This window comes from Leopardus geoffroyi, chromosome A2, assembly GCF_018350155.1.
Source record: "Leopardus geoffroyi isolate Oge1 chromosome A2, O.geoffroyi_Oge1_pat1.0, whole genome shotgun sequence".
In the NCBI taxonomy this organism is placed as follows: Eukaryota; Metazoa; Chordata; class Mammalia; order Carnivora; family Felidae; genus Leopardus; species Leopardus geoffroyi.
In genome coordinates, this window is record NC_059331.1 from 77,127,850 (window position 1) to 77,140,917 (window position 13,068).

The 13,068-nt window shown below is 46.2% G+C and overlaps 1 protein-coding gene across 4 annotated transcripts in view; it reads left to right on the top strand.

Annotated features, from left to right (window-relative positions):
• LAMB4 (laminin subunit beta 4) overlaps positions 1 to 13,068 on the top strand; it is a 110,556-nt gene that overhangs the window by 48,116 nt on the left and 49,372 nt on the right. For all 4 annotated transcript variants that reach the window (XM_045494431.1, XM_045494430.1, XM_045494433.1 and 1 more), the window contains 3 exons: positions 3,291 to 3,476; positions 5,938 to 6,053; positions 6,846 to 6,966. In XM_045494431.1, the coding sequence (XP_045350387.1) occupies positions 3,291 to 3,476; positions 5,938 to 6,053; positions 6,846 to 6,966 (423 nt within the window). The remainder of the gene's footprint in view (positions 1 to 3,290; positions 3,477 to 5,937; positions 6,054 to 6,845; positions 6,967 to 13,068) is intronic.

Consider the following 13,068-nt stretch of genomic DNA (forward strand, 5'->3'; position numbering starts at 1 on the left):
CTTAAAAAGGACTTAGGCCAGGACTCCATATATTACCTGACCCTCAGATGCCCTTCTTCTAACAAGGGGACCATGATGGCACTTTGGGTACCTGATTTACCCTTGCCATGGTGTTCAAGAATCTTTCTTCATGGGGATCTGGTCTCTTATTCAGTCACTGGGTTCTGGATCCAAGAAGTGGCTCAGGTCTAGGAACTCGACAGAACATCACGTCTTTCCATTGGGGCAGCTGACCTCAGCCTTTTGCCAATTCATATCTGACCGCTTTTAATGATATATGTTAAGCAATACTTTTGTTGGCTTCTCGTCTGTGTTGCTCCTGGGAATACCATGTTCTATTAGTCATCTCCATTGAAGATTCCTATGGGTCAGGACCCCTTGTCTCCTTTTCTAACCTTGCTGCCTCCTATAATAATTATGCCCATCTTGTTTTTGAGAGTTAAGTGCTACCCAGTCTTCGATAGTCTGGGATCCTGTCCTCCACATTGATACCAAGGAGCTCTGTTTCCCAGTGATAGATCCTACCAGCCTACAGAGAACACCCAACACTCAGCTTTTCAGTGATGCTGTTGCCCTTCTCACCAGTTCATTGCTTCTTGTCCCAATAAACAAGGTGTCCTCCAGGCCTTCAAAGAACATAATCGGCTGGTGGGTTTCCTGGTCCTGTATCTTAGACCCATTCTAGAATGCCTGCTACTCTGAGCCTTGTATCCCTTCCTCCACAGTCTGCTACAGCCGTTCTGGAACCTCCACTCCCTCTCCTCAGGACCACAGCTTTTGCCAAGCTTCCAAGAGCTACTCCAGCAATATATTGGACCCATCTCCCAAGGCTCCAGAGCTCTTGCCAGGCTATTAAATCCCATATTACTGGTGATCCCAAATCAACAAACTCTATCCAGTTTCATGTTCTGCCTCCTTATTCTAACAACCTCAGGATGCAGACCCATTCTCTCTCAGTTGCTACCTGTACGGGTTAGCCAAGTCCCTCTCAGAGATCTAGCACTTTCCCAGTCAGGTCATGCTGAAACTTGACTCTAATTATCAGGCACGTGGTCAGGGGGGGTAGGATAAGCAGATCTTCAGGAAGGTACACGTTTTCTTCCAAGACAGCTGCATCATTTGAGGTTTCCACGTCGTCCTCAAATGCGGCAGGGGGGTGGAGTGGAGGGGCTCTACTCCAGTAAGAGTGGGTGGATTACGTCTATGGTCCACGAGCGCTCAGGACAGCCTCAGAGTTCAAGGTTCCCACGTGCATCGCCCATGTCTTAAGGTCCCTCTTCTTCCCCATGAAGGGCCTGACTTAGGCATAGGTGACTTACCTAGGCTGAGAATGCAGGCTTCTCCAAAGTTCTGCAAGTCTTAACAATGAGGTCCTGTGCCTGGTCATCAATTCTTCCTGCCATCTGCATAAAGGAGATGAGGCTCTTTAAATCCCCCCAGGGAGGCCCTCTGACTCTCACACTCGGCTTTAAACTGGTGATTGCCCTGAGCCCATCCTCCCTCCTCACAGCATCAGTGGCATTCAACAACTCCCACCTATTTCCACAGTCCTTATAATTGCTGTTCCCCCGTATCTCTCAATGCCAGAAACATGGCTGCAGTCGGTGGCTCCCCTCCTGCCTTTATCCTGTCCCAGTTCTCCACAGCTGACAGCTTTAGCGATTGCTCTGCTGCCACATCCCAGGGATCATCAGGACATGTTGCACACGGGGGTCCCCGTTGCCAGCTGAACCGAAAACACTCCTCCTCCCAAATTGCATCTGGGAGTCTGCTTTGAGGTAAACTGGCTGGCACCAACTGTCTCAGGTCAAGTGCCCTAGAAACAGAGCCCAAGACTGGATTCAGGTGCATGTGATCCAGTAAGGAAGTGTTATTCAGGAAAGCTCTGTGAGGGAGTGAAAGAAACAAGAGGAGGGAGTAAGATGTAGTGTCAGGTGAAACCAACATTGGATTGATCCATGAAGGAGCTCAGAGGCATAAACCGCAGGCAAGGTTGTCCCGTCTGCTGGGAAGACAGGGTCAGCCTTTTATAGCTCTGATCAAGAAGCCACTGGCTGTGAGCTACCCTCGGGGACAGGGGTGGTGGGGGGGGAGGGGTTGGGGAGGAGGTATGGGAGGGCAATTCTCTAGAGAAGGAGGCAACCGTGAGCTCCTAGAAGCCACACACACAGCAACTACGGGTGGTGGTGCACCAACCAGGTAAAGGGGATCCCCGAGGGGCATCTAGTGTCTACTGCATTTGTGAGAGTGTTTCTGAAATGTTTGAAAGACATTGCATGTAGACAAGTTTACATAGATATCTGCTGAAACCTAATCTGACGATATAGTTTCTTATTTACGTTTCGGTCTCCAGTGCAAGGTTCTAATCTCCTCCGTGGCCAGGACTGTGTTCTATTCATCTTTGCATTCCTAATGCAGGGGTTGGCGTTGAATGGTTGCTCAATAAACACTCAGCAAATGAGCGGTTTGGGGTAGATCGCAGAGCAACTTGAACCCCAGGCTAAGTCATATGGGTGTGATTCTGTTGGCAGTTGGGTAAGAGTGTGAAACGCTTATTGGCAGCTGTGCGTCATGTGGGTTGGGTTAGGGAAGGGGTGGAGAGAACGGCCAAGGCACTGTTGTAGTGAGAAAGGCAAAATGCAACAAGAGGCAGAATTCTGGTGGATGCTGTGAGCATGGGGAGACAGATGCAAAAGTCATTAAAGTATTATCTCCAGGTTCCAGATGGCTCTAGGCTGACATCCAGGAGAGACCATCCGGGATGCAACCCAACGTGTTACGCGTTTCATACTTCTGTGCCTCCAAGCAGATAGAAGAGCGTTTCTCATGTCTGCATGGAAGAAATATCCAAAAAAAAAAAAAAAAAAATCCATGTGGGTTTTCTCACTGTCGTGCATAATGAGGCAAAGTCCACGAAGGAAGCATGGGAATATTTTCTATCCTTCCTCATTTTGGCCGGAATCCCACAGTCGTATCTGAGAAAACCCCAGGTCACCAGCGTGGAATGTGTCCAATTCATTAGCACGTGGGGTACTTAAGTTTAAAGTGGTTTCCAGTGACACGGCTTGGAAATCAATCACTCTATACAGTAACATATGTTCCAAAGCTGCGGATTCAGCACATCTCAGATGCCTTCTGGATCGTATCCTGGCTGGAATAATTTATCCGTGACTCAGATGGATCATGTACACATCAGGAAATATGTACTTTTTTTTTTTTTCCTGAACTCTTTTTTTTTCCTGCTAGGACTCGACTCTAGCAAAGCTGAGTGCATTCTTCTCCAATTTTAGGGCTCAGTGACTTTTGGCCAGGTGCCTGCTGTTCACGGTGTTTTCCGAGAACCGGTTCCTGGAAGCCCTGCTGCGTGGACGGGACCTGGATTTGCCCGGGTTCTCCCTGGGGCTGGCTTGAGATTTGCCGTCGACCACATTGCCCTTCCCATGGACTTCACCATCGCCATTCGCTATGAGATTCAGGTATCCGACTTCTTCTTCAAGGGTAAAACCTGCCTGAGGTAGTACGTTTTCGAACGAAGACTTTCCATTCCGGTCTTGCTAGAATGGGTCGTCAGAAAGTGATCTGCAAAAAAAAAAAAAAAAAGAAAAAAAAAAAGAAAACAAAAAAAACAACAAAAAAAAACCACACCAAAAAAAAAAAAAACAAAAAAAACAAAAAACAGAACATCTGGAGGGCATTATAAATCAAAGGGTTTCCTAACGATATTAAAACAACACACTAAGCCAGAGGCATGTGTGCTCTATTCCGTGGAGAGAGGCTAGAGCGGGGTTATATACTGAAGGTACAAGGTCTGAGGAAGTGGTGATGGAATGTTTGTATAAGAACAATAAAAAACTAAAATAACCCAAATTCTGCCCTCCTTGGGCTTTTTTCTAAGAACCTCACAGGCTCACCTGTGTGAAGAGATTCTGACTCCTAGGGATACAGAAGAGGCGTTTATTTGCACTTGGCTTTTCCTCTGAAACAAGAGCAAAACTAAAAGCAGGCTGCACCCCGTGGCTTCCCTGGCCTTCCCCCGCCCCCGGCCCCACCACCACCCTGTCCCCCTCCCCCCTGCCTTTTGAGAAATATCTAAGACAGAATAGAAACCAAATTAGAAAAACACTTGATCTAGAGCCGTGGTTCCTCACTTTTTCTTCGCATAATCTTTTCAATGATAATCTGACACCTCACAGACCATCTGCCCCAAAAAGTATTTTGTGAGGCTGGGGGTGGTCTCAGGGTCCCCAGAGTCCCTCCAGGGACCACACTCTGGAAGTGCTCATTGTGTGTTACACGACCAAAGCTGCTGACCCGCTTTGAAATTCTTGATATGACATAATTCTCTGTTTCTCACTGATCAACGAAAGCCAAGGGACTTGAGTGAACTCGGACCTGGTGAGTATAAGAAGTCATTAAAAATAGAAGGTACAAATTTTTCCATAGAATACATCTCTGACATCTTTATTTTTTAAATTTTTTGGTTTGATTTTTATTTATTTATTTTGAGAGAGAGGGCATGGAGCAGGGGAGGGGCAGAGAGAGGAGGAGAGAGAGAATCCTGAGCGGGCTCTGCACGGCCAGCACAGAGCCCAGAGCAGGGCTCAGTCTTACGAACCACGAGATCATGACGAGCTGAAATCAAGAGTCGGACGCTCAACTGACCGAGCCACCCAGACGCCTCTCTGACATCTTTAAAAAGCATTTCCAGGGGCGCCTGGGTGGCGCAGTCAGTTAAGCGTCCGACTTCAGCCAGGTCACGATCTCGCGGTCCGTGAGTTCGAGCCCCGCGTCAGGCTCTGGGCTGATGGCTCAGAGCCTGGAGCCTGTTTCCGATTCTGTGTCTCCCTCTCTCTCTGCCCCTCCCCCATTCATGCTCTGTCTCTCTCTGTCCCAAAAATAAATAAACGTTGAAAAAAAAAAAATTTTTAAAAAGCATTTCCAGGGTGGCTGGAAATGCCCGGGTGGCTTTGTCGGTTAAGAGTCGACTCTAGGTTTAGGCTCAGGTCACGATCTCATGGCTTCTAGATTCGAGCCCCACATGAGGCTCTGCACTGACAGTGTGGAGCCTGCTCAGGATTCTCTCTCTCCCTTTCTTTTTCTGTCCCTCCCCCTTTTGCATGCGTGTGTGCTCTCTCTCTCTCTCTCTCAAATTAAATAAACTTAAAAAAAAAAAAAAAGCATTTCCAAATTGCATGGCTTTCAGAATATAGCTAATTATTATAGGCTATAAATATCTATACGTATTTAGATACATATAAATAGGTTTAGTAATATATTTATTTTAGTAATAAATGTAAAATAAGAAAATTTATGTAATAATATATTTATATAATAATATTTAAATTTTTAAATGTTTACTTATTTTTCAGAGAGAGAGACAGAATTGCCAGCAGGGGAGGGACAGAGAGAGAGGGAGACACAGAATCTGAAGCAGGCTCCAGGCTCCGAGCTGTCAGCACAGAGCCCCACGCGGGGCTCGAACTCACGAACGGCGAGACCATGGTCTGAGCCAAAGTCGGACGCTTCACCGACTGAGCCATCTAGGCACCCCTAATATTTACATGATAAGATGAAAAACAGTATATATCTTTTTGTGAAGGATTTGAAATGTTCATGTTTGTTCAGTGATCCAGGGACAGGATGAATCAGTGAACTTTGGGGGAGACAGACGTTAAAGACCAGCCCTGTCCGGAGCACCAGGGTCTTTCGAGCCTATGAACTAGAGCTATGGCCGGAAACAACATTCTGTCTACCCAAACCGCCATTCAGCTGCCAGCGTGTTAGAGCTGATGGCCAACCGCTAAGACTTCTCTCAGCTCCAGAGTTCCCTGTTCTCGGGGGGCCGTGGGTTACAGATTTGATGGCAAGGGCTGTCCGTTAGGCGTGTGTTGTGTATACGTCCTCACGAAAACGTGCTTTTATGTCACCCCCGTGTAGCCCGCAGCCGACTGGGCTGTCCAGATCCTGGTTAACCCCCTCGGAAAGAGCAAGCACTGTCCACGTGAGACCCCATGGCCACGACCTCAGTCCTTCCCTTTACCGGCGACTTCCAGGTATGCTTGGGACTTGTCCTCAAACACAGAAGCCTTCTTAGAATTTTAGGCCTCTATCAATAATTTGTAGCAAAGAGCTCAGCAGGAGAAGAGGTGTATTCAAGGAGACTGTGACATTTATTAAGCGCTTGCTGTGTTATGCTAAGCTTCACGTTTAAGATCATATCTTGCTGACGACTCAGCGAGGAAGACTTTCTCTTCGTCAGGTGAGGAGGAAATTCAGAGTGAGAATACCTGGAGACCTGCCCCAGCCTCGCAGCTGGTGTATAACAGAACCAGGATTCCAGCCCACATCTCCTGATTCTCGGTCTCGAACGTTCCTTTCCCATTCCCCAGATGGCCTTGAGAGGTGAGAGAGCGAAACGCTTCAAGAGTAGGAATAAAATACTCAGCTGGCAGTACCTCAACAGCTGAGAGTCTCCAGGGCAAAAAGCTGCTGATTTGGAGGCCACTAATTTTACATCAGAGATTTGTGGCAAACTAAAATGGAGACCCTGTTGAGAGCATGGTAGACAGGAGGAAGGACTTCCGTTTCCATCCTTTTCCCAAAGCACTTATGACAACACGTGGCTGATGGTTCCCAAGGCTTTGCTACTTGGCACAATCCCAGGGAAGAGCCGCAGAGAACCTGAGTGTGATTTTGCTTTCCACTCAACCCACCCGAGCTGGTCTAGACCTGGCCTCTGCTCTGAGGCAGAACCCACTTCAACGCTGGGAGAAGCAGCTATGGCCGCTTAGGTTATGTGACCGTACTTGTGTCACTGAATTTCTGCTTTATTTCTCTTAATACAGAATCGTGCTGCTTCCCACGCCCATCTGTTTAGAACCAGATGTACAATATTCCATCGACGTCTATTTTTCCCAGCCTTTGGAAGGTGGGGCCCACGCTCATTCACACATCCTGGTTGATTCAGTAAGTATCACGAAGCAACGTGGGTGCTGCCTTCTAAACTGAGCCCCATGATAATTCTACTTGCAGACACGATGGTAAAATGTTTCTTTAGAAGTATAAATGAGGGGCGCCTGGGTGGCTCAGTCGGTTAAGCGGCCGACTTCGGCTCGGGTCATGATCTCGCGGTCCGTGAGTTTGAGCCCCGCGTTGGGCTCTGTGCTGACAGCTCAGAGCCTGGAGCCTGTTTCGGATTCTGTGTTTCCCTCTCTCTGACCCTCCCCCGTTCATGCTCTGTCTCTCTCTGTCTCCAAAAAAAAAAAAAAAAAAAAAAAAAAAAAAGTTAAAAAAAGAAGTATAAATGAGGTTGTTGCATTATAAGAAAAAAATCACGCGGTCTCTATAAACGTCACCAGCACTGAGTGCAAACCTTACGGCACAGCACGTGTCAGCAACGGTTAGCAGTGTCTCGCATAGTCTATTAGTTAGTCTTCACGACAGTCTGTGAGGTAGCCACTGTCATTGTCCCTAGTTTACAGACGACAGAAATGAGGCACGGGGTCACAGAGCTAGTGAGCGAAGAGTCAGGAATGACAGCCAGGCTCCCTGGTGCCAGAGCCTCTGCTCTGAGCCACCACAGCGTGCTGGCACCACGGAAAGTTCCAGGAGACATTCTCCCACGTTCACGGTCACCATCTTGGAAGCCCCGCTTTATGCATGAGCTTATTGTCGTCATCAGGGTGCTCATGTAAGTACGTACACAGATGTTTTCCAGTTCACATTGTATCACGAGCGTTTTCTTATGGTGCTTCTTTAGTCTTCTTATTTTTCGGAACGATGCACAATATTTCCTCGAATGACTTCTTTCAATGTCTTTCCCCCACAGAGTTGGGCCATAGATGTTTCTTCCAATCCCTTCATTCTGTCCCCAGCTTTGGGCCCAGGGTAGACACTTGGCAGAGTTTGGTCACTGACAAAATTTAAGCTTTCTTTTACCTATCTCTTCCCTACTTGCCAAGGTTTTCTGACTCTTGAAATAACCTGTCAAATGAATTTCTGGAAGGTAGTCTCCAATGTACATTCAGGACGATTGGCAATATGTAAAATTACCAGTTTCATCCCACCCGCAGGAGAATTGTATAGAATTGTGTGGGATCTCTTAGAAGTAATTTTGTGGATAAAAGCCAAATTATATTTTTTTAATGTTTATTTGTTTTTGAGAGAGAGAGAGATACAGAGTGTGAGCGGGGCAGGGTCAGAAAGAGAGGGAGACACAGAATCCAAAGCAGGCTCCAGACTCTGGGCTGTCAGCACAGAACCCGACGCCGGGCTCGAACTCACAAACTGCAAGATCATGACCTAAGCTGAAGTCGGACACTTAACCGACTGAGCCACCCAGGCGCCCCAAAACCAAGTTAATTTGTTATAGTTGCATTTTTAAATATTCATGAGAATCTTCTAATATCATGATTTCATTGGCAAACTACTGCCCTACAGAGTTTTATTGGAACATGAGCATGGTCATGGTCATTTGTTTATATATTATCTACAGCTGCCTTTAAGCTACAAAGGCAGAGCTTAGTACTTGTCACAGAGAACTCAAGGGCCACAAAGCCAAAAATATTTACTGTCTAGCCTTTTACGGGCAGCTTAACAGCCCCTGACTTAGTTGTATGTCCATATTTCATGAGTTGTGTTTTCAATGTTCAATTCTTAACCATCAAACATTTTAAATTTATACCTGGCACTTTGCTACTTTATCATCTACTATGGAATTCAGTATGAGACAGGTGTACCTTGAATTCTATTCAGTAAGTTCGGGTATTGTAACATCAAAAAAAAATTGTGTAAGATTATTTGACCAGATGTAGGATTGCAAGATTTAGCAAAAAGGAAAAGAAGGAAAGAAAGCAAGAAAGCAAGAAAGCAAGAAAGAAAGAAGAGAGAAAGAAAAGGGCAGAGAAGGAAGAGGGAGGAAATGATGGTGGGAGGGAGGAGACAAAAAGCACGGTGCCCAGTTAGAGTTGAATATTGTATAAATATGTCCCAAATGTTACTTTCAAATACTATATGAGACATAGTAAAAAATTATCCATTGTTTCTCTGAAATTCAATTCCACCTGGGTGATTTGTATTTAATCTGGTGATCTTCACCAAAGATGGTCTAAATCCTGCACCTGGAAGGCCACGGGAGATTGCGGTGAGGTTCTGCCCTGTTACGGTAGAAATGAAGAGGAAAGTTGAAACAAACTCTTGAATGAGGATTTGAATTCTCGTGATTTCCCTCTCCGTGTAAGTCATATTGTCTCCTGAGGAGCTTTATAGAACCACACTCTTGGACCACCACGTGAGTCACAAAGTAAGAAAATCAAATCCAACAGATTTAATTTAGGGGGAAAAAGCTAAAAGTTGGGAACCCAGGCAGACTAAAGAAAGGGAAAGGAAGACATTAAGTAATTCCCAAATCACAAAGGGATTTTATTATTATAATAATAGCCATGAAACTCAAATTGATAAGAGACAGGATATGCCTCAGTTTATTTTTTTTAAGTTTATTTATTATTATTTTTTTAAATTTTTAATGTTTATTTTATTTTTGACAGAGAGAGAGGCAGAGAATGAACAGGGGAGGGGCAGAGAGAGAGGGAGACACAGAGTCTGAAGCAGGCTCCAGGCTCCGAGCTGTGAGCATAGAGCCCGACGCAGGGCTTGAACTCACAGACCGCGAGATCATGACCCTAGCCGAAGTCGGACGCTTAACCGACTAAGCCACCCAGGCGCCCAGTTTATTTACTATTGAGAGAGTGAGAGAGAAAGTGGGAGCGCACATGTGCTAGTTGAGGAGGGGGTAGAGAGAGATGGAGACAGAGAAAGAATCCTAAGCAAGCTCTCGTCTGATGTGGGGCTCGAACCCACAAACTGTGAGATCATGACCCGAGCCAAAATCAAGAGTCAGACACTTAACCAACTGAGCCACCCACGCACCCCAAGATACTTCTCATTTAAAACAAAAAAATTTATTTATTCTGAGAGAGTGTGCGAGCAGGGTAGGGACAAAGAAATGGGAGAGAGAGAGAATCCCAAGCAGGCTCTGAGATGTCAGCACAGAGCTCAATGTGGGGCTCGAACTCACAAACCATGAGATCATGACCTGAGCTGAAATCAAGAGTCAGACACCTAACTGACGGAGCCACCCAAGTGCTCCGATATTTCTCATTTTAAATCCACATCTTGAACATTTGGAATTTTGTAAATTCAAAAGATGATGGCTTGATGCTGTATTTCATGCATCCATGCAAATTACCCGCTCGTCACCTATTCAGTGAGCACACATGAGCTGACAATGGGCAGATTCCTGGGGGTGTCAGATGTGGTCCCTGCCCTCAAATAATTCTCAGCCTGATACAGAAGACAGATGTGTAAATGAAGTCATTGCAATGATATTTGCTAGATACATAATATAAATGGATAATTTGAAATTAACTCTAAAAACATATCCATTTGATCAGTTTTCAAACACGCCTTCTCTTACGTATAGCTATGAAATCCACGAAACCTGCATGAAAAGTAGGAGAGCAGCCTGATCTCAGCAAACTGCCAGAACCTCAGAAGAGATGCTAGATCCCTGTTTCAGGTCAGGTTCCCCAGAAGCCGAAGCTGAGCCAGGGACTCAAGTGCACCTGATTTATTGAGGGCATGCTTGTGGGAGAAGAGGAGCAAAGGGTCAGGGGAAGGAACCGAGCAAGGATGGGATCTGCACTGAAGTGTAGCTGATCCCACAGGGAGCTCTGGAGCATAATTGTGCCACCGAATTGGTCCCACCTGGAGGCAACAGGGCGGGTCTGTGTGCGTCCACCTCATCCACCCCACCCAGCTCATGAGTGCATGAACTTCTGGACAAGTGGCTGAGTCCAAGTTTCTGGGAAAAAGGACAGCTGTGAGCCTTCAGCAGTCAATGCCACAGCAGCTGGTGAACGGGAAGATCCGGGCAGGGCACCCACAGTGACCCTTACAGTCCCTGACCCAGGATGTCCAGTAGGAGAAAGTCCATGCGCATTCTATGATTACAGACTAATGCGGTTACTTCCATACCACTGATTTCGCTGCTCTGGGAAGATGCTTGACTGCCTGAGACCTGGCCCGTTCAACGTCCCTTCTTCTCTGCAGCCAGATTAACACTTGCATCTAATGCTTTACCAAGAAGCCCGGACGAAAGCTTTGTTCAATCCCGGATGTTCCTCCTGCACAAATAGCTTTTGTTTGGGGAGCATCGTGAGACAGTTACAGATTTCCTTCACTCACCCTGATCACATGATATATATGCTTCCGTAGAAATGTGTTTAGAGTCAAAAGCTGTATTAGACATTCTAGACTATAACACTGTCATTCTTTTAAACCATGGGATGGACTGCACTTGGTCAACAAAGTCTTTAGAAGCTTCTAGGAGAAGAAGGGAGCCAAGATATTACAAAATCCTATAATTTGACAGGGACTCTCATCATCTGGTCCATCTGCTTTGGTGCCAGGAATGGCCTCCTCTAAGCTGCCTCCAACCAAGAACTGTAGGTAGTTAGTCCCCGGTTGGATGCCCTCATCCCCAATCCTAGCCTCTGGCTTCTTTCTGCGGGACTCTTCACTTGGTTTGTGTTTGGGGAATGTAGTCATTTTAGTATCCACTTGAAGGTACCACGCTAGACATGTCTGAGTACTTCTCTACTGAGCAAACATTTATGAAGTGTTTACTGTAAATCAGACACTATGGTAGGCACAGGCGTGACTAAGACCAGCACCTGTCCGGACATGCTGGGCTCACTCTCTAAAGGAGAGATGCGGACGATCACACGGGAAATGGCAACGTGGTAGGGGAGCCACTACGAGCTGGGACAGGTCACTGAATGGAAAAGCTCATTGTGACTCCAGCAGTGATTCTCAACATCCCCTGACCCAACCTCCTCTTTTTTGTTTTTAGTTTATTTGTTTATTTTGAGAGAGCGCGCACGCACAAACTGGGAAAGGGCAGAGAGAGAGAGGGAAAGAGAGAGAATCCCAAGCAGGCCCTGCACTGTCAGCACAGAGCCCGATGTGGGGCTTGATCTCACGAACCGTGAGGTCATGACCTGAGCTGAAATCAAGAGTCAGACACGTAACCGACTGAGCCACCCAGGCGCCCCTTCCCAACCCATTTGTACTTTATGACAAATATTTTGTAACCCTCTACCAATTTAAAATGCAATTCATAGGCGTTATAGCCTACACTTTCCAAATAATGTCAATGTGATGTGCAAATACAAACAGACCTAAAAGGAGAGTAATTTATAGAGAAACACTATGTATTTCAATATGTATGTGCACAGGCATGAGTATGCAGAAGACATAATGAGGCAGGAACATGCCCATATGTGCAGAATCACCCTACACGAGACAGCCATGAAAGCAGGTGTGTTACAAACATGTGTAACATGTTTGTTTAAAACATAGAGTAGGGCTTTCAACTCAGAATTGTAAACAAGGATTTCTCCTTCATGGATTTTTGGTGAGACATTCGAACACTATAGGAGCCATGCGATGATTTTCTTTTTTGTCAATATGTCTGGGGTTTCTGATCCCCACCCACTAAAAGCCAGTTAACACACCTCATTCCAATGGCCATGACAACCAAAACCACCCCCTGGAATTTCCAAAATGCCCCCTTAGGGGGCAGCACCTCCCAAACAGAACCACTGAGCCAAGAGGTTGGGGGTAACAGAATGAAAAGAGATGGGATTTAGATTTTATCCTGAGGCAATAGAAAGCCACTGAAGGTTTTAAGGAGGGGTTATCTGAAACACTGGCTTTTAAGGAATCACCGGGACTGCAAGGTAGGAAATTGATGGGGGAAAGGGGTAAGAGTGGAAGATGGGACGTCTGTTGGTCTGCCACCATGGCGATCCAGATGGCCTCAATTAGAGCAGCGATGGGGGAATGAAGACACATTTAAGAGGTTAGATGGACTGAGCCTGTGATTGACTCGATGTTGGGGGAACATGGGATGGGTGGGGAGTGTTGATGACCAAGAGGCAAGTATCAAAGATGATCTTTTTGAGGTGCCTAAGTGACTCAGTCATTTGAACGTCTCACTCCTGATTT